This window comes from Schistocerca nitens, chromosome 8 (genome assembly GCF_023898315.1).
Source record: "Schistocerca nitens isolate TAMUIC-IGC-003100 chromosome 8, iqSchNite1.1, whole genome shotgun sequence".
NCBI lineage: Eukaryota > Metazoa > Arthropoda > Insecta > Orthoptera > Acrididae > Schistocerca > Schistocerca nitens.
In genome coordinates, this window is record NC_064621.1 from 480,578,163 (window position 1) to 480,598,633 (window position 20,471).

At 40.6% G+C, this 20,471-nt stretch overlaps 1 protein-coding gene across 1 annotated transcript in view; it reads right to left on the reverse strand.

The window, feature by feature from the left end:
- LOC126199627 (nose resistant to fluoxetine protein 6-like) overlaps positions 1–20,471 on the reverse strand; it is a 192,704-nt gene that overhangs the window by 67,902 nt on the left and 104,331 nt on the right. Inside the window, exons 7-8 of the mRNA XM_049936553.1 lie at positions 18,649–18,809; positions 3,822–3,990 (exon numbers count right to left, since the gene is read on the reverse strand). Of these exons, the coding sequence (XP_049792510.1) occupies positions 3,822–3,990; positions 18,649–18,809 (330 nt within the window). The remainder of the gene's footprint in view (positions 1–3,821; positions 3,991–18,648; positions 18,810–20,471) is intronic.

Sequence of the window (20,471 nt, forward strand, 5' to 3'; positions counted from 1 at the left end):
AATAATGTAACTATCAGGTGAGCGGTCCGGACACTTGGATGATGTCGTCCAGGATACCGAGCAGCATATGTAGCACATGCCTGTTGGGCATTTTGATCACAATATCCATACATCAACACGATATCGACCTTTTCTGCAATTTGTAAACGGTCCATTTTAACACAGGTAATGTATCATGAAGCAAATACCGTCTGCACTGGCGGAATGTTACGTGATACCATGTACTTATACGTTTGTGACTATTACAGCGCCATCTATCACAAAGCGAAAAAAGTGGTCCAACAAAAAATTCACATTTCTTTACATACTACACGAATATGTAATAAAAAATGGGGGTTCCTATTTAAAAAAACACAGTTGATATCCGTTTGACCTATGGCAGCGCCATCTAGCGGGCCAACCATAGCACCATCTGGTTTCCCCCTTCAAGCTAGATGAGTTTCGTTCTTTGTAGTTTTTTCGTTTGATGCTTATTTTGTGAGATATTTGGCCCAGTCACTATCAATGGACAACCCTGTATAGTTGAGTTCACAAATGATGTCAGACGTTTCTATGGAGTGGACAACATTGTCACAAACTATATATTGGGAGTGAATGCTCTCTCCACAAAGGTTGACTATGAGTCTATGACATATTAACAGAGATGCAATTCCAAGACTGGCAAATTATGGACCTCCTTCAAGATCCTACAACCAACTTATGTATAGAATACAGCAAGCAAGTATCAGGTGATGTTTCACAAAATCAAATTTGACCTCTCATGGCCACATCAATGGGGAAGATCGCATATGCCCATTGAGATGACTCATCACAGACTGGTCCACATGGTCTACTGCTGAACAGGATGCCAGGACTGGACATGCATGTGCACGGCTTGCAATGCTGCAAAGTGTGTGATCATGCACAGCCACTCCTCAGTCATTTCAAGATTTCAAAAGATTGATTTCAATATGTCCACCTTGACCTGGTAGGGCCTCTTCCCAAGTCTGAAGGCTATTGACACATACTCTCTGTCATTGACAGTGTGATGAACTGGGTGGAAGCCATTTTCCTCAGAGACACAGCAGAGATGACAGCAACAGCATCTTTCAATACATGGATATCATGTTTTAACTTCCCAATCTTTATAATCACTGCCAAAGGATGACAGTTTAATCAGACCTATTTAACGAACTATGTAACCTCTGTGGTGCACAATATTATTGCACAGCATCTACCATTCACAAAGCAACAGCCTTGTGAAATGTTGGTACAGTGTACTTAAGGCTACCCATATGTGTCATAGCAGTTGTTGGATGAAAGCATTACCTTGGGTGCTATTAGATGTATGCACCTACTGCTACAAGCACCACCAAGAGAGACCTCAGAATTCTCTGCCCTCATCACGTAAGTCAAACAACACATCACACTGCACAGAATAATGTCTCCACAGCTGCACAGTTCTCAGAAAATTTTTGTCCATTAGCCACTAGCACACTGACACAATGCCATGCTCCATGCTGACAGTATCTGCCCTGCACTACGACTGCTATAAACCAGCCCTATAGTCATCAGACAAGATAGTGACACTTTCAACATATTGCCTCAGGGTAAGTGTACCACTGTGATGGTCAACTGATTAAAACCAGCTTTATGTTACCCATACTTACAATGTACAAACCACTCTGACCAATGCGGTTCCTCAGGCCCCTTTGCAGCTCAATGACATGTCACCCAGCTCAAACAGTGACAACACCTTCAAGTTCGAACTAGATGAGCAGCACTTACTGCCAGACAACATTCAGGTCAACCTAACCAATTTCCTTGTGGTTGAGGGATGGCATGAGGAACATTAAATCGAGAACATATTTATCATGCAGCATTTCTCTCATATTAATTATATACAGTTTATGTTCCTAAGACATATTGAGCCTCACCTTTATCTATGATAATGATGTATGCTGAAGCAGCGAATTAAAATTTGTACCAGTGCCGGGATTCTAACCCAAGGCTCCTGCTTATTAGGCAGATGCAATATCCGTTGCACCACACTGTCAAATTGTGGTAGTCAAATTGCCAATGCAGTGCAATGGATATCACATCTGCCTAGTTAGCAGGACACATGGGTTCAAATCATGGCACTGGTGCAAATTCATTGTTTAAGTCTATGTCATCATCAAAGATTTCTCTCAGAGTTGTGAAACCCTGAGCAATGTGGACACAGCTGCAATCACACTATGAATATCACCTGAGGACTTCCTCATTATGGCCCCCAGGACTTGACAGTGGCCTGCAACCAATCCTGTAGATTCTGACTTCACCACCCCTGCCACATTGCCAGGCCCACTTTCTAGGCCTGCACCATTGACAAACATCCTCGATCAATCTCATTATGGCTAACATTGCTGATCTCCATATCACCTCAATGAACACCATCTATAAGCCATGGATCTGGATCATCATCAGCATGCCCTTCCCCTGTGTTCAGCAAGAAATGGTCCAACGGTGCCCTGCTCTGCAGCCAGCCATGGCGTGGTTGGTTATGTGCACAGGTATGAAGATGATCACAACAGTGTTGCTCCCCCCCCATGCTCTGCACTCACATTAACTACTTAAACAATTTATGAAAAAAAAACATTCTGGTCAACAATGCAAGGAAGTATGGGGACACTATCTGTGAAAATGGCTGCTGCAGAGAAAAAACACTCTGATTAGTGACAGTGGCCTATGTGGAACCTCTGAGGAACTATCAGTGTGCTTTATGCCTGCTGTGAACTAAGTCACATATTCAGCCTGTGTTAGTTATGGAATAAAGTGCACATTATAGGTAACTGTGTTGTTACTACATGCTACATTATCCCATCACGTGGTAAGTACTGTTAATGCAATAGTAGCTGAATCCACCTTGTGTGATGTTCCCAGTTTACCTGGCTGTCTAAGTGAAGACTCAAACATATCTACTCTTTTTAGTTATGCCCTATTGAAAATTCCTCTCTGTCTTGCTGTTAGAGCAAAATTAATTCAAGTTGGTTTGCCTAGGTAAGCTGAAAGGGTAAGATATACATTAGATGAGGCCTTGGAAAGGTGGTGACTGTTGTTGGTAACATTAATAACAATAACAGGGCACAGGGTATAGATCGAGCACGGCCCTCACAGCAGTTTTCAGTGTTAGAATTATCTTGCAGGAATTTCTCTCATCACCATTTGAGCCTGTAACTGGTAAGGGCAATTTGAGGAAAATAGCTAATATAAATGGATACTTTCCAAAGGATGACACTGACTGAAATAAAATGCAGACTCATACAGATCAGATGCCTTAAAGTTGTCAGGTGAGACTCGTATACTGCATTTTATCATTTCACTCCAATCAAGTGGATCTACATTTGATACAGACAATGGAATCACTTAAATAAAGTCTATGCAAGGGTTGCTTCTCATTGATCATGATGATAAACACATTTCTGCTGTTTCTGTTCTTCTCTGAGTACCCTTGGCTAACCTAAATTTTATATATTCTTCATCATTACTGCTTCTTATTGACAGTATAGATGAAAATTCATTTTTGACTGAGTGTGTGACCATATAGTAGAGAGAATATTTGCCAATGTATACTGTATGAAGTGAAAAAAAAAGCCTAAACTAAGTTTGGTTAATAATCCTTTCCTTCAGTAATTTGACATCTGCAGTCAGCAAATCATTATTAGACTAGTCAGTTTTAAAACACTGTACATATGTAATATTTGTTTTAGTCAGAAGAATTTCTTTTAAATTTATTTTTAAATAGAACCAATATTATATATAGTTTCTAATAAAGGCATTTTTTAAATTTAATGTCTACTTACCATATTTTCATAGTTTATGTAGTTATTAACATACATTATATTGAACATCCAGTGTTGTTTACACATTTTTGAGTTGTAACCGACTTGAGTATTCCACTCAGGCCCAGAACCAAAATATGGTAACAGACATGCATATACTGCAAGCACCACTGCATATGCTGGTGTTAACCTGGTGATGAATATTACAACATTCTATAAGTTTACTAACAATGCAAAAAACTTTACATTTCCTGAATTTAAAAAGTTTCAGTGTAAAGTATAATATCATGTAAAATTTAGATCAAATCTTTCATGGCAATAATGATGAGTGAGGCATATTATTTAAAGAGAGGCTAATGGCTATCTTTCCAAAAATTATATCTTTAAATGGTGATAATGATGGGTGGGGCATATTATTTAAAAAAAGGCTAATGGCTATCTTTCCAAACGATTTCCATGGGCGACTTACAGAAAACCCTTTACTTTCAACAGTCAAATCTCAATAAAAAGACAAGGATAGGTTAAAAAGTCAAGAGTTTAGAAGTGCAAAGAAGGAAACAGATGAGACAGAAACAAGAAGCACAGATGACAAAGATGGAAGGTCACAAAGCAAAAATTCAAGTGAAGCAAGTAGTACAGAATGGGCAACTAAGCAAAAGAAAAGATAGCAATGGAGGTCAGAAGGTATAAAAGACTATAATAAAGGAAAACAAATAGGGACATAATTAGAATCATTAACTAAACCTATTTAAATTATTTTGTTATTTCTTACAAATATGCTTTCTTATAGTAAGAAATCATGTGACACCAAAGGTCAAGAATATGGGCTTGACCTCAAGGTGAAATAGACCTTCTCTTCACTTGAATTGCCCCAAACTTAGACATACATTCATGAAAGCGTACATTTTTAGTAATGTCTTTCATCAGTAGATTGTTTATAAATTCCTGGAACTATTTCAACACTTTTCTGACAGAGATCCTCTCTGGATAAAGACAGAGTCCTTGCATTAACACTGATAGTTTAAAGAAGTTCTTAGAAAAATATATATCAGTGCAGATACGCACACACATGGACGTTATTCCATTATATCGATCATTTTTCAAACTAAAGTAACATCAAGAAATACTAATTCAACTACATTTTTACAGCACATCAAAGCTAAGTGATTCATTATATCCACAGCAGGTGCTGAATCCAACTGAAATTGCTACAACTCTACAAAGTTCTAGGAACAATTAAAAAAGGGGTAGTGTAGAAACAGAATCCGCAGTTGAATTAGCTCCTCTCAATCAAAAATTATTGCTTATCCCTTGACCAAACAAACGACCCCAGTGATGAGAAAGGAGCAAAAATCTAGCCTCTGTAGCTATATAACAGTTTTGCTGAAAAAATAATTAAAGAGATTTTAAAAAAAAATAGATAATTGAAAAGCAGTAACTCGTCTGGCTATGATGCCATTTCAACAAAAATACTAAATTGTGTGCTGATGTGATAGGACATTCTTTGCGTCAATGATGCAAGGTGCAGTTTCTAAAAGATTAAAGTAGTTCCAATTTATAAAGATGGAGATAAGCAAATCACCTTTAATAATGAACCCATCTACCTTTCCCATGTTCTCATAAATATTTGAGATGTAGCTTACAACAATATACCAAACCATTTCTTCTCTCACAATACATTCAAAAACGATCAGTATGGCTTCTGTAATGGCTTTTCTATAGATAGAGCAACATATGATCCCACAAACTCAGTTCTGGTTTAAGTCAAGAAGAAAAATTGCCATTTTGGAATTTTACGTGACCTTGTTTGCGTAGGTCAGAAAATTTTACTAATAAAATGCATGGATGGATTCATATCTTAACAACATAAAACATATGATCACATTAATAAATGTTACCACAATAATAAAACTTAATTCAGAATGGGGAATCATTGAAATAAATATGGTATCTTACAATGCTCATTACTTGGTGCACTCCTATTCGTGACCCCGCATAAACGATTTATCAAAGCTATTGGAGGGCTCTTCATAACGTGTGATGTTTGCTGATAGCACAATTATACTGATAAAGAACCCAAATGCACCCATACCAGACAGAGCCACTAGAATAGTGTAACAGACTTAAAACTTCTTCATAGGCAGCAGTTTAACTCCTGAAAAACTTATGTTATGGTTTATGAGACTAATAAAAATTACTTACAGGTCCCAGAAGTAAATATCAGTGGATACACATTAAATGTAAGTCTATGTGTAAAGTTTCTCTTCATCAAGATGAATAACAATGTGACAATGTATGTCGATAAATTATTCGAACAGCTCAATTTCAGTTGCTTTAAATTTCAAAATCTCTCTCATTATGTTCACCTGCAGCTAAGGTTTCTGGCATACTTAGCATATTATCACACAATAATGTTCTATGGCATTATCTACTGGGACAGTGTAGCACACATCAGAAAAGTATTTATTCTGGAAAAGCTGTATTGTGGGAACTGGCATTCTTACTTCTACTACATGCATAGTCACAGGTTATGTCAAACTGTAATATGTTTCGAATTATAGGATATTATGAAGTTAGTATTTTCATAAGAATTGATTCTGTAACATCCTTTCACTTCATTTTCATGAAGAATGGGTGAGTGGCATAGCCACATGAGTTTATGATACTAAAATGAGCTTGAAGACACTGCACAGCCATGGTTCTTTTATTATATACAGAAGTTTTGTTATTCTTTTTCTTCAAGGAAGAATATTTGAAAAATGTTTATGTTAAGATGCAGTGCTGAAAAAATGTAATATTATTGGGAGCACTGGGAACTGATTTAAAAAAGATGAAAGATGGACAAGTAGAGTATAAGGACATTTTCTAGGAACAGGTTTTTGCAGTAGACATTGTTTATGTGTTTACATTTATCTCACTGTGTTCTATTCTTGTTAGCTTTAGTGCTAGGCTCCAGTTTCTGGGATCTTGGGACAATATTCGTCCCAGACAGAAGGTGGATGATGAAGACTATTGTCTTATTTGAAAGGGGTGTGTTAAGGCCTCTCTGCTAGCCTCTATCTACACTCACAACCCCCCACCCCCACCCTGCCACAGAGACCCTAACTCACTTACCCTGCACCCAAAGCCTCTACCCCGCCCGCACTTGCCTTTCCCTTGAACCATCTCGTTCTCCTGAACCACTCCTGCACATTATTAGGCACAGCACACAGCTCTGCATGCCTGTGGTGAGAACAAGTTCACCACTACCACATTTCTCATCCTGTGTTTCTGCAGCCTCCCCTTCACGGTCATCAGCCATCCTTCCCTAAACTATCCTCCTGCTCCCTGCCTTCTGTCTTCCCTCACCTACAACTCCTCATCGAGGTCAAACTGCAGTGCCGGCTCATTGTATTCAGCTGGGACAATGTAGCCATACATAATGTGTGTGGGGTGGGGGCCGTGCACTCCATAGCTCAAGAAGAAAAAAGATTCATCTGGAAGCTGGCAAGTTCTGAGTCTTGTTCAATCTTTAATCTAGGCATTATTCCTATGATTCTCATTGTGAGCAGCTTAGCACGAAACATAATTAGTTCTTAGGACAAAGGCAAGTTTCAGATTCAAATCTTGGTCTGTTATACAATTTTAATTTGCAAGGAAGTTTCAGCTGTTTTATACTTTATAGAAATACCATGAAATGGTTGCTTCTGTAAATGTATAACTTGACTCGTTCCACATTCCTCAAGGCTTTCCTTAAAAATTAAAACTATGGAACACATTATGTCAGTGAGTGAAAATAAAATGGACAGCAATAATGCCTGCAATTACATTCCTGTATCACTGAAAGTTGTCACTCATATAGAGCCTTAGAACATCTTCTGATATTAAAAGTTATTGTGTTATTTGTGTGTGAGAAACATTTTTTACAAAACTTGTATTGTCAAATACCTATCAAGCTGAATGAACATGGTAAATTTATGAGGTACAACCAGAAAGTAAGTTCCAATAGAGACAGCATGAGCAGATAGGAATATGCATGCGCAGGAGTAGAGAGGAGTTCAGTGGGAATAATGCAGTGCAGTTCAGTCTTCTGATAGCAATAGTTCTCACACAGTACTACAATAATATGGCTGCTCTGATACTATCTCTTGCCAACTGCAAAGTTCATGCACATACCCAATTTTTGCATGCTCAGAAGTAGTCTCCAGCAGAGATCCACCACCAATTGTGTCACGTATATGAACACAACATTATCAGTGACAGTATGGTCTGATAATGGCACAGGCAATTTGCTGAAGGAGGAACCAATATTCTTGACAAACACCATAACAGCTGACCATTCCTGGTGATGCCAGAACTGATGGAAAGAGAACAGCAAGCAATTTTGCAGAACCTGCCCTTCAAATTCCAGAACTTTCTAATCAGCCCCCCCCCCCCCCCCCCCCCCCCCCGATGTCTCACTCACTGTTGCACAAAACTGTTTGCCAATGGCTTGTTTTTCATGAAGTGTATGCAAGATGGGTGTCAAGGCAATTGACAGATAAACATGAAAGCAAATTTCTGGCCACAGCACTGACATTGCTACAGCAGTACATGGATAGGTGACAAGTTTCTCAACAATGTTGTCACTGGGGATGAACCATTGGTGTCGCATTCCACACCAGAAACAAAACATTAATCCATGCATTGGTGGCATAGTGGTTCATCTGTGAAGACCAAATTCAAGCAGACAGTCTTTGTCAAAAAACTCCTGTGCACTGTCTGCTGGGATCAATGAGGTGTCCTCCTGTATGAGTTTTCATGGTGAGGGGAGACCATAAATGCTTATAGTATTGACAGACACTAAAAAGTCTGAGGATGGCGATCCAGACCAAGAGACATAGTATGTTGACAAGAGGCATTACGCTTGTGCAGGGCAATGCAAGACCCTATACAGCCAATGCTACACACAGTGTGTTGAATCAATTTGGATGGGAGATTTTCACCATCCACCCTACAGCATCAAACTCGCCCCAAGTAACTTTCATCCCTTCCATCTCATGAATCACTTTCTGGCAGGAAAACATTTCCACAATAATTCAGAGGTGCAGATGGGAGTGCCTTCATCCCTCTGGACATTGATTTTATAAATATTTCTTTTACTTACTGATATTTTTGTTTTCTTTATCAATCACCCGAAGTTACTTTCTGGATGCACCTCATACCATATGAAATAAAGGGAAAAATGACAGGAATACCATAACTGGCTGATGCTTTGTGAAAGTCAGTAGACTTACAGCTGCAGAGTCAAGAACAGCCACCAGAAGCAGCAGTACATGTATGTACACAGTGTTTAGTCTTTCTATTATGTGCTTCTGTGAGAAGGTGAATAGCATGTGCATTTTTAAAAGTAGTGTTTATTATCTTTTTTTTCTAAATTGTTGCATAATTTTTGAGCATTAGTATCATATGTGCTGACTGTGTAACATAATGATAAACAGAAGTAACATAGCAACACTGTTTACATTATTTACATTCTATCTAGCTACTGTGGGTTAGTATTTATTCCATGTTGTAGAGACAAACATAGGTTAAACTTGGATAGGGACAGCACATGTTATTTATGGTTGCAGGAACAAAAGGCCACTGTCCACAAACAGTTGGAAGCTGCATTTGCCACAGTCAACAGGCTTTACAATGTTGACCTGGTCTATCGTGATGTTGAGGCTCCTGGGGCTATAGCATCACCTGAGATGTTGTAGTGCCTTCTGATTTGGCAGATCCACATTCATCTGAGTGTGATTAGAGAACAGTGGTGAGGCTGAGAATCTCAAGGGAGAAGGTGAAAGGGGATACTGGCTGGACAGCAGGTTTAAGGTCTTGCGCAATGCAGAAAGGATGTTTGAGACAGCATGGGACACCACCTCTGTTGGAATAGCGGTCAGCCATCCTTAAAGACCCAGAGAAGTAGACAGGAATGGTTTGCTGGTGTCTGCAAGATCCAAAATTAGGAGGCTGATGGAGACCCTTTGGGAAATAACAGGGATGTCAAGAGGGAAGGCCAGTTTCCACTCTGTATGCTTGCCAGCGATCTCATCCAATATTTAGTGGAGGCTCTACTGATGGTTATGTAGCACACTTGGTATACATGCTTGCAAATTGTGACTCAAGTCAACACTAATGACACCTGCCACCTGTGTTCAAAGTCCACCCTTAGTTCCTACACATGGCTGGCTGCATTGGTGAAGACAGGTAGCTAACATCATACATGGGCTGGAATCTGTGCTACCATTTTGCAGCATTGTTCCCACAAAATATCATCTCACTCTGGTTTGAACCACATAGAAGGCTTGAACCAGGGACTCAGTGATTCTGTGAATCTTGTATGCTGATTTCCAACTGCTATTATCATACAGAGAATCGTAATCCCCCCCTCTAAACAGGCCAGGCATGCACTACACACAGGAAGCAACTGTGAGGGTAGTTGAGCACTGGTGGCATGCAGATGCAGGTTTGTTAGAGCAAAGAAATCTCTCTAAATAAATTTTTACATAGTCAAGATCACAGTCAAAACTTGTTTTTTATTGAACAGTTTTGACAGGTAAGAATGTCATCTTCAGATCTTTAAAAAAATTTTAGTTGCACATCACATTCCACTGAGCATTCATTACTCATGTCATTTTTAAATTTTAGTGGAGAGAATATTGCACATTCCACACAGGCTTGTCAAAAATAAAATTACAAACAGGTTTGTCATGAGTAAAATATATACAGCTAAAATGCACCTTGTGGAACTTGGAATGTCTACATATGTAGCATTCTTTTGATGCCTATCAATTGTTAAAATCCATAATATACAGCAAAATTACACATTTATGCCAATATTTACATCCACTCCTTTGTTTATAAGAGGTACGGTAACTTAATTTCTAAGTTTTAATCAAACATAAGTTTTTGCCTTTTTCAGGTCTTTTTGTCTCATGGTTGTCACTGACTAAACATTTCTAACCATAGATGAAATATGCTTCTCTTTTTACTTGCTGAAAACTTGTACTTACTGATATTTATAAGATGCAGTTGTGCTGTGACAACTTCAATGGGGGCATATGTGTACTGAACTCAATATTGCATTGGCACTAATTGTACGAGGGCAGTTCAATAAGTAATGCAACACATTTTTTTTCTCGGCCAATTTTGGTTGAAAGAACCGGAAATTTCTTGTGGAATATTTTCAAACATTCCCGCTTCGTCTCGTATAGTTTCATTGACGTCCGACAGGTGGCAGCGCTGTACGGAGCTGTTAAAATGGCGTCTGTAACGGATGTGCGTTGCAAACAACGGGCAGTGATCAAGTTTCTTTTGGCGGAAAACCAGGGCATCTCAGATATTCATAGGCGCTTGCAGAATGTCTACGGTGATCTGGCAGTGGCCAAAGGCACGGTGAGTTGTTGGGCAAAGCGTGTGTCATCATCGCCGCAAGGTCAAGCAAGACTGTCTGATCTGCCGCGTGCGGGCCGGCCGTGCACAGCTGTGACTCCTGCAATGGCGGAGCGTGCGAACACACTCGTTCAAGATGATCGACGGATCACCATCAAACAACTCAGTGCTCAACTTGACATCTCTGTTGGTAGTGCTGTCACAATTGTTCACTAGTTGGGATATTCAAAGGTTTGTTCCCGCTGGGTCCCTCGTTGTCTAACCGAACACCATAAAGAGCAAAGGAGAACCATCTGTGCGGAATTGCTTGCTCGTCATGTGGCTGAGGGTGACAATTTCTTGTCAAAGATTGTTACAGGCGATGAAACATGGGTTCATCACTTCGAACCTGAAACAAAACGGCAATCAATGGAGTGGCGCCACACCCACTCCCCTACCAAGAAAAAGTTTAAAGCCATACCCTCAGCCGGTAAAGTCATGGTTACAGTCTTCTGGGACGCTGAAGGGGTTATTCTGTTCGATGTCCTTCCCCATGGTCAAACGATCAACTCTGAAGTGTATTGTGCTACTCTTCAGAAATTGAAGAAACGACTTCAGAGTGTTCGTAGGCACAAAAATCAGAACGAACTTCTCCTTCTTCATGACAACGCAAGACCTCACACAAGTCTTCGCACCCGAGAGGAGCTCACAAAACTTCAGTGGACTGTTCTTTCTCATGCACCCTACAGCCCCGATCTCGCACCGTCGGATTTCCATATGTTTGGCCCAATGAAGGATGCAATCCATTGGACGCACTACGCGGATGATGAAGAAGTTATTGATGCAGTACGACGTTGGCTCCGACATCAACCAGTGGAACGGTACCATGCAGGCATACAGGCCCTCATTTCAAGGTGGCGTAAGGCCGTAGCATTGAATGGAGATTACGTTGAAAAATAGTGTTGTGTAGCTAAAAGATTGGGGAATAACCTGGTGTATTTCAATGCTGAATAAAACAACCCCTGTTTCAGAAAAAAAATGTGTTGCATTACTTATTGAACTGCCCTCGTATCATACCTAAACAATAGGAAACAGTTTGTCTCTGTCAGAAACAGCACTCACAGTTGCAAGAAGATAAAACAGGAGTCCCAGAAGGGTCTGTCCTTGGGCCCTTCTTTATTATAATTCCTGTCCGTAATTTACCCCACTGTGAACCTAACTTTGTTATTTGTTATGCTGATGAAACGACTTTACTAGCTCAGCATGAGAAAACATTAGTTCTGCAAGATATGATGCAAGATGGCAGGGAAACAGCACTAAATTGGTTCTTAACAAATATACTGCTTCACAACCCCAATAACCAGTAGATTATACTAGGATTTTCAAAAGAGCTACAGTTGAAAGCAGTTAAAATTCTAGGAATTCATACAAACTCTAAGTTAATTTGGGAAACACACATAAACCATATCGGTACAACAGTATCTTAAGTTACCTATATAATGCAGAAACTGAGAGGCTTAATAACAAAAGAACATTTAAGAGTAATTTATTTTGGACTCTTCAGTCACATGTAGGGTATGGCCTGCTGATATGGGAGCATTATCCTCACATCAGTGGAATTCTAATAATTCAGAAGAATGTGGTACTGGTAATGACCAATGCTGGTAGATTAGAGCACTGCTGGCCACTATTCATGCAGCTCAAAGTCTACTTTTTTTTCTTTTACAGCAAAATCTACACCTGTTTTGTCTGAAGCATTTTCTTTGTTTTTCCGCAGATGGCATTGTAATCGGAGGAACAGAAATGGTTACACAATCGTAATTTACAACATGCTTCTGAGCAGTCCTTGAATTTTCCAATGGCACACGGAACCCCACCTCCATGCTGCAAGAGTGGGATAAGTCAGTATTTCGTAACTTCTAATTGGAAACCTCATTCACAATGTTGTATTCTTCCAACATATGAAACAGGGAACTACTCAACATGCCACCATGTCCATGTAGCAAATAATGATGTATCACAACTGGCAGTACACTGCCACCAGAGCTCATGTATTACACAGACATAGAACAGACAGGAACTCTAAACATTACAACATTTGTTCAGTGATTATTGCTTTCAAACCTACCTATCATTAGGAGAACAGACATGCAAGTGGATGATGAATGTTGCAACCACAGAAGAAAAAATTGAAATGATCCTGATTTATGGAGAATGTAGGAGAAATGTGAGGCTGTCGTTGCCTTGTATGATGAGCATTTTCCACAGAAAGCTCACTCTCATTCACTCTTTTACATGGTAGTGGAAGCCTTTATGCCTGATGGCAGCGTACAGACTGGCAAAAGGAAATGAAGCAAACATGTTACAGGAGAAGCTAATGAAATATCTGTACTCGTGGCAGTGCACCACAATACATATATAAGCTCCCAGAAATTACAGTGCAGTTCTGGTATGTCCTTAGGTAGTATTGTCACATATTGTCAGTAGGTAGTATTGTCATAAGTATCATCCATACCATGTGTCACTGCATCAAGAATTATGTCGCCAATTTCTATAACCGGGTAGTACTTTGTAAATGGGCATGTCAACAAATGCAAATGACCCCCACATTCTTTGTTGAGGTACTATTTTCCAGTGAGTCCACATACACAAAACATGGTAGTGTTAACTGGCATAACATGGATTACTGGAGTGTAGGCAACCCCACTGATTATGGCCTGCAGTCTATCAACATGTTTGGTCAGCTAACGTATTGTGTGGCATCATGGGAAACAAACTCATTAGTCTATATTTTATCAATGACAGATTGAGTAGATGCAAATATCAAATAGTTTTGGAACAGATACTACTGGTACTACTGCAGGATGTTGCCCTGGATGTTCAGCAGTGTATGTGGTCTCAGCATGATAGATGCACAGCACATTATGCAATTGATGCATGAGAGGTATTAGACGAAGTTTACACTGGTTGGTGAATCAGCAGAGGTGGCCCTATTTATTGGCCCAACAGCACACCAGATTTGAAGTCCTCAGATTTTTTTCTGTGGGGATATTTAAAAAGTAAGATGTACCAGTGAGTACCAACAGGCCATATAGACATGGTCGACTGCATGAGAAATGCCTGTACTGTCATTCCCACAGATATGCTTCAGTCTAGTGTATTGTCATTTGAAAAGTAGTGTGTTTGAAGACTTAGTCTAACTGGAAAAGTAGAAGAGCCTTTGCCTCGAGCCATGGCCACACTGGTGTGTTGAGTAGTCCTCTGTTCAATATGTTGTTGTTGTTGTTGTGGTCTTCTGTCCAGAGACTGGTTTGATGCAGCTCTCCATGCTACTCTATCCTGTGCAAGCTTCTTCATCTCCCAGTACCTACTGCAGCCTACATCCTTCTGAATCTGCTTAGTGTATTCATCTCTTGGTCTCCCACTACGATTTTTACCCTCCACACTGCCCTCCAATACTAAATTGGTGATCCCTCGATGTCTCAGAACATGTCCTACCAACCGATCCTTTCTTCTAGTCAAGTTGTGCCACAAGCTCCTCTTCTCCCCAATTCTATTCAATACCTCCTCATTAGTTATGTGATCTACCCATCTAATCTTCAGCATTCTTCTGTAGCACCACATTTCAAAAGCTTCTATTCTCTTCTTGTCTAAACTATTTATCGTCCACGTTACACTTCCATACATGGCTACACTCCATACAAATACTTTCAGAAACGACTTCCTGACATTTAAATCTATACTCGATGTTAACAAATTTTTCTTCTTCAGAAACAATTTCCTTCCCATTGCCAGTCTACATTTTATATCCTCTCTACTTCAACCATCACCAGTTATTTTGCTCCCCAAATAGCAAAACTCCTTTACTACTTTAAGTGTCTCATTTCATCGTTTTGCGTTTGTTAATGTTCATCTTATACCCTCCTTTCAAGACACTGTCCATTCCGTTCAATTGCTCTTCCAAGTCCTTTGCAGTCTCTGACAGAATTACAATGTCATTGGCGAACCTCAAAGTTTTTATTCCTTCTCCATGGATTCTAATACCTACTCCAAACTTTTCTTTTGTTTCCTTTACTGCTTGCTCAATGTACAGATTCAATAGCATCGGGGAGAGGCTACAACCCTGTCTCCCTCCCTTCCCAACCACTGCTTTCCTTTCATGTCCCTCAACTCTTATAACTGCCATCTGCTTTCTGTACAAATTGTAAATAGCCTTTCACTCCCTGTATTTTACCCCTGCCACCTTCAGAATTTGAAAGAGATTATTCCAGTCAACATTGTCAAAAGCTTTCTCTAAGTCTCCAAATGCTAGAAACGTAGGTTTGCCTTTCCTTAATATAGCTTCTAAGATAAGTCGTAGGGTCAGTATTGCTTCACGTGTTCCAATATTTCTACGGAATCCAGTCAGAGGAATAAAAAATTGTGAGTGAGCCTCACAGCATGGCGGTGGGGTCCCACATGGCATTGGATATTCAAGGGCCACTGATAGCATGTTGTAAATTATGATTGTATACCCATTTCTATTCCTCCGATTACAGCATCATCTATGGCGAAACAAAGAAAATGCCTCAGACATTAAAAACTGGGGGTTCCCACTGAAGATTTCTAAGTTGCCCCCCACCATCCACACACAGAGTGGTGTGGGGAGTCATGTGTGGTATCACTGGATGTCCCCCTCTAAGGCAAACAAATTCGAATTATAGCTTTTTTTGATCCAATATGTAGTTTTTGATTTCAAAATAAGGGAAAACATACACCACCATAATATCTGATGCAAAATAAAATTAGATATACCTTAGCACAGGATGGCAAGAACAGGGAATTCCCATCTAAGCAATGGCTTAAAAATATTTAATAAACTTCCATTTTCTGCTTGGTCAGCTCACATAACTAGCTATAGTAGCAAGCTATGAATATGCTTATTTATTAATCCTTAGGATATAAATTAATTTATGAATATAAAATCAAATGAAATTAATTTTTAAGGTTTTCATTATGTTACATCATTGACTGTATTTATTTATTATTTTATTGTTTATCCTATCATTTCTAGGTTCTATTTGGAACATATAATGCTCATTTAGTTTTAAGGTATTATTGAAAGAAAACATAAAGTGCTATTATGGCTACGAAGTCTTTCGCGACGAATTTCTTGAATAAAAATCTCTGGGTCCAACGGCATTCACCGCACTGGGTCCAACGGCATTCACCGCACTGTTATCAACTTCTCTGACAAGGAACTTGATGAAGCTACCATCTCGGCTCTCAGTAAAGGATTGAACTTTGCCCCAGCTCCACGTAAGTTACCGGTGGTTGAGATTATTAGTGGAGTGGAACAAGCTGTTCGTCATCTTCCTCAAGAAGCAGCGGACGACGTAAGGCTTGCTACTAGCCGGATTTTAGCGACATCCAAGCCGCCTAGGTCAAACATCAGCAGAGAGGAGAGACAAGGACTGAAATTGTTGCAGAAAGATGAAGATCTGGTTGTTCTACCTGCTGACAAGGGAAATGCCACGGTAATCCTCAATGCTACAGATTACCACAAGAAAGTTGGATTATTACTGGAGGATAGCACATACCGGATTCTCAGACGGGATCCCACATCGGCGCTCAGCAGGAAGACAAGGGAGCTACTAAAAAACTCTGGCCTCTCCGACGAACTGGTGAAGAACTTACGGCCGAGAGTGCCTAGGCCACCAAGACTGTACGGTTTGCCAAAGGTTCATAAGGAGGACGTCCCGTTGAGACCGATTGTTAGCGCTATTGGCTCTCCTACGTACAGGCTTGCAAAACACTTAACTAAATTGTTGGCGCCTATAGTTGGTCACTGCCCACATCATATTAAGAATTCAAAAATGTTTGTTGATATCATAAAACAGATGAAGATAGGCCCAAGTGATATCATGGTCAGCCTCAACGTGGTTTCTCTGTTCACCAAAGTACCTGTGGATGACACCTTACAACTGTTGGCTGCTCATTTTTCCTCAGAAATTTTGAAGTTGTTCCGGCACACCTTGACGACCACTTACTTTTTATACAGTGGAAATTATTATGAAATGATGGATGGAACAGCTATGGGTTCGCCGTTGTCACCAGCTATAGCGAATTTTTTCATGGAGGACTTTGAAGAACGAGCGTTGAACAGTGCTCACCTCCGCCCATCATGCTTCTACAGATACGTCGACGATACTTTTTTAATCTGGCCACACGGCAGCGACACGCTGCAGCAGTTCGTCGAACATTTAAATGGTGTACATCCAAACATAAAATTTACGTTGGAGGTAGAGAAGGAAGGGAAGTTACCCTTTTTAGATGTGTTGGTAGAGCGAAAGCCGGATGGACGACTGGGCCATTCTGTGTACAGACTTATATCTGCGTAGCCATAGCTTCCATCATCCGTCTCAGAAGAGAGCTATGCTGAATACTTTAATACACAGAGCCAGGACTATTTCCGACAAGGACCACCTCGTTCCCGAGATTAACCATTTGACGACTGTTTTTAAGAGGAATGGTTATTCTGCCGGTGAAATTAAATCAGTTTTGTCCAAGAAAGTAAGACACGATGCCAGCCATATACAAGAAGAGGACCAACACATAGCGCGGCTTCCTTTTTGCGGTGCTACAACGAGCAAGATAGCCAGAGTCCTGAAGAGGCAAGGAATAAAACCAGTTTTCCGACCACCTAGGAAAATTAAGGAAATGTTGAGATCAGTCAAGGATAGTCTCGGCTTAAGAGTGCCGGGAATTTATACTATTCCTTGCGAATGCGGCAAGAATTGCGTGGGCCAGTCTGTAAGAACCGTTGCCGACCGCTGCATCGAGCACCAGCGCCACCTAAAATACAGGTATTTGGAAAAATCAGCGGTGGCTGAACATAGCCTGCTTAACAAGCATAAGATTTTATTTGAAGAAACCAGAGTAATAGCACACGCATCGAATTACTGGGACTCTGTGATCCGGGAAGCAGTCGAAATTAGACTCAGCGATAATAACTTTAACAGAAACAACGGCTATGCACTTAGCAACACTTGGAAGAGTGCACTGCATAAAGAAAAATCGCAGAGAAAAACTTCCCGCACTTTACCTCCTGATTCAAGGGATGGCGCTGTAAGCAACGCAGGATAGAAACTACATCTATGGAAGTAGAGGGCACCACTTCACTACGCGCCATATCGCTGTTGCTATGACGTATTCCAGCCAATCAGAAGCCGTCCTTGGCCTATAAAAGTGGGAACCTCGCTAGCTCACGACAGTCAGTTTTAGCCCTGACGACGACCATGGAGGTAGTGGTCGAAAGCTTGGAGTTTTATCCAGAATTGACGCGGCATGTACACCGAGAGATTTTTATTCATAAAGTGCTATTGATGTAAAATGCCTATTTCACTTCAACTGATCAATGGTAAATAAATAATCCAAATCAGTTGTGTTCTCTTGTTTCTAGAGGTGTCAGCTAGATAGCATTAAACTAACATACCTGAGGAGCCTCTGCAGAATTCCTGTGGCAATCCAAAATCCACCACGTTGTTGCACATCTCTCATGAAATTCATCGCACGAAGCATCCCACTTATCAGAAAGAATGAATCTACATTAATCATACTGTTCAGAAGTGGCATCTTTGGTATGTCACGTGTTGACTGAAAAGGAAAAAATACTGTAAAACACTTCCTGTAACTACAAATATTTTTCTTTTTACTTTTCTTGGAAATTGAACAATTGGTTTATTACTCTTTCTGTGTCACCCTCCTAATGAGTCCTTGGTTAGCAACTGACAATATTATGAAAAGGATAGATGGCTACTCACCCTATAGTTGAAATGCTGAGACACAGAGAGACACAAGAAGAAGACTGCTAAACAATTAAGCTTTCAACCAAAAAACCTTCTTCTGAATAAGACAACGTATGCACACATGTTCGTGCAAACACAACTCATATATACATGGCCACTGTCTCCACCTGCTGAGATCATACTGCAAGCGACAGCACATGATAGGAGAAGCAATTTGGGTGGTGGGGGTTAATGAGGAGGCTGAAGCAGGGAGGTGCAGAAATTTCAGGATAGGAGTATAGGACGGTAAAGTGTTGCTTGTGGGAGCATACAGGGATACGGGGATGACGTGGGAAAAGGGTAGGGCAGCTAGGAGCAGTTGGGAGTTTAGATGGAATAGCAGTGGGGCAGGGGAGGGAAGCAAAAAAGGAGAGAAATGAAAAGGACTGTGGGTGCATTGGTGGAATAGAAGACTGTGTGCTGGAGTGGGAGCAGGGAAGGGTATAGGTGGGTGATGAACAGTGACTAATGAAGGTTGAAGCCAAGAGAGTTATGGGAATGTAGGATATATTGCAGGAGAGTTCCCAACTGCACAGTTCAGAAAAGCTGTTGTTGGTAGGAAGAATCCAGAGGACATAGGCTATGAAGCAGTCACTGAAATGAAGAACATTGTGTTGGGCAGTGTGCTTAGTAACCGGGTGGTCCAGCTGTTTCTTGGCCACAGTTTGTTAGTATCCATTCATGTGGACAAACAGCTTGTTGATTGTCAAGCCCATGTAGAACACATCATGATGGTTGCAGCTTAGCTTGTAGATCACATCAGTGGTTTCACAAGTAGCCCTGCCTTTGATGGGATAGATTATGCTTGTGACATGACTGGTTTGGAGAAGGTGGAGGTGGTGGATGGATGTATGGGACAAGTCTTGCATCTAGGTCTGTTACAGAGATATGAGTTAACCTTACATCCCTAAAAAGAACTGCAATTGACCACCTAAAAGCTGATCCCAACCTTATAATCCTACCTGCTGACAAAGGCACTATCACTGTTGTTTTGAACCACAAGGATTACCTGATAGAAGGATTCCACCAGCTGTCAGATTCATCCTGCCACAGTGACCCCATTCCACAAATCCAGCAGGATTTCCAGTCTCTTCTCAAATCCTTAGCCCCATTCCAGAACCTCTTCCCAGAGTCTCTCTCTCTCTCTCTCTCTCTCTCTCTCTCTCTCTCTCTCTCTCTCTCTCTCTCTCTCTCTCCCCCCCCCCCTCACCCCTACCTCTGCCCACAGTCCTGCCTTTAACATTATTCCTAAAATCCATAAACCCAATTACTCAGCATGCCCCTTTGTGGCCAGTTATTGTGCCTCCACTGAGAGAATCTCTGTTCTTGTAGAACAACACCTTCAGCCTATTACCCACAACCTACCATTCTATATAAAAGACAGAAGCCATTGCCTCCACAAGTTCTCCACAATTCCTGTTCCTTTCCTACATGTTGTCCTGCTCATCACTATTGATGCCATCTCCATTTG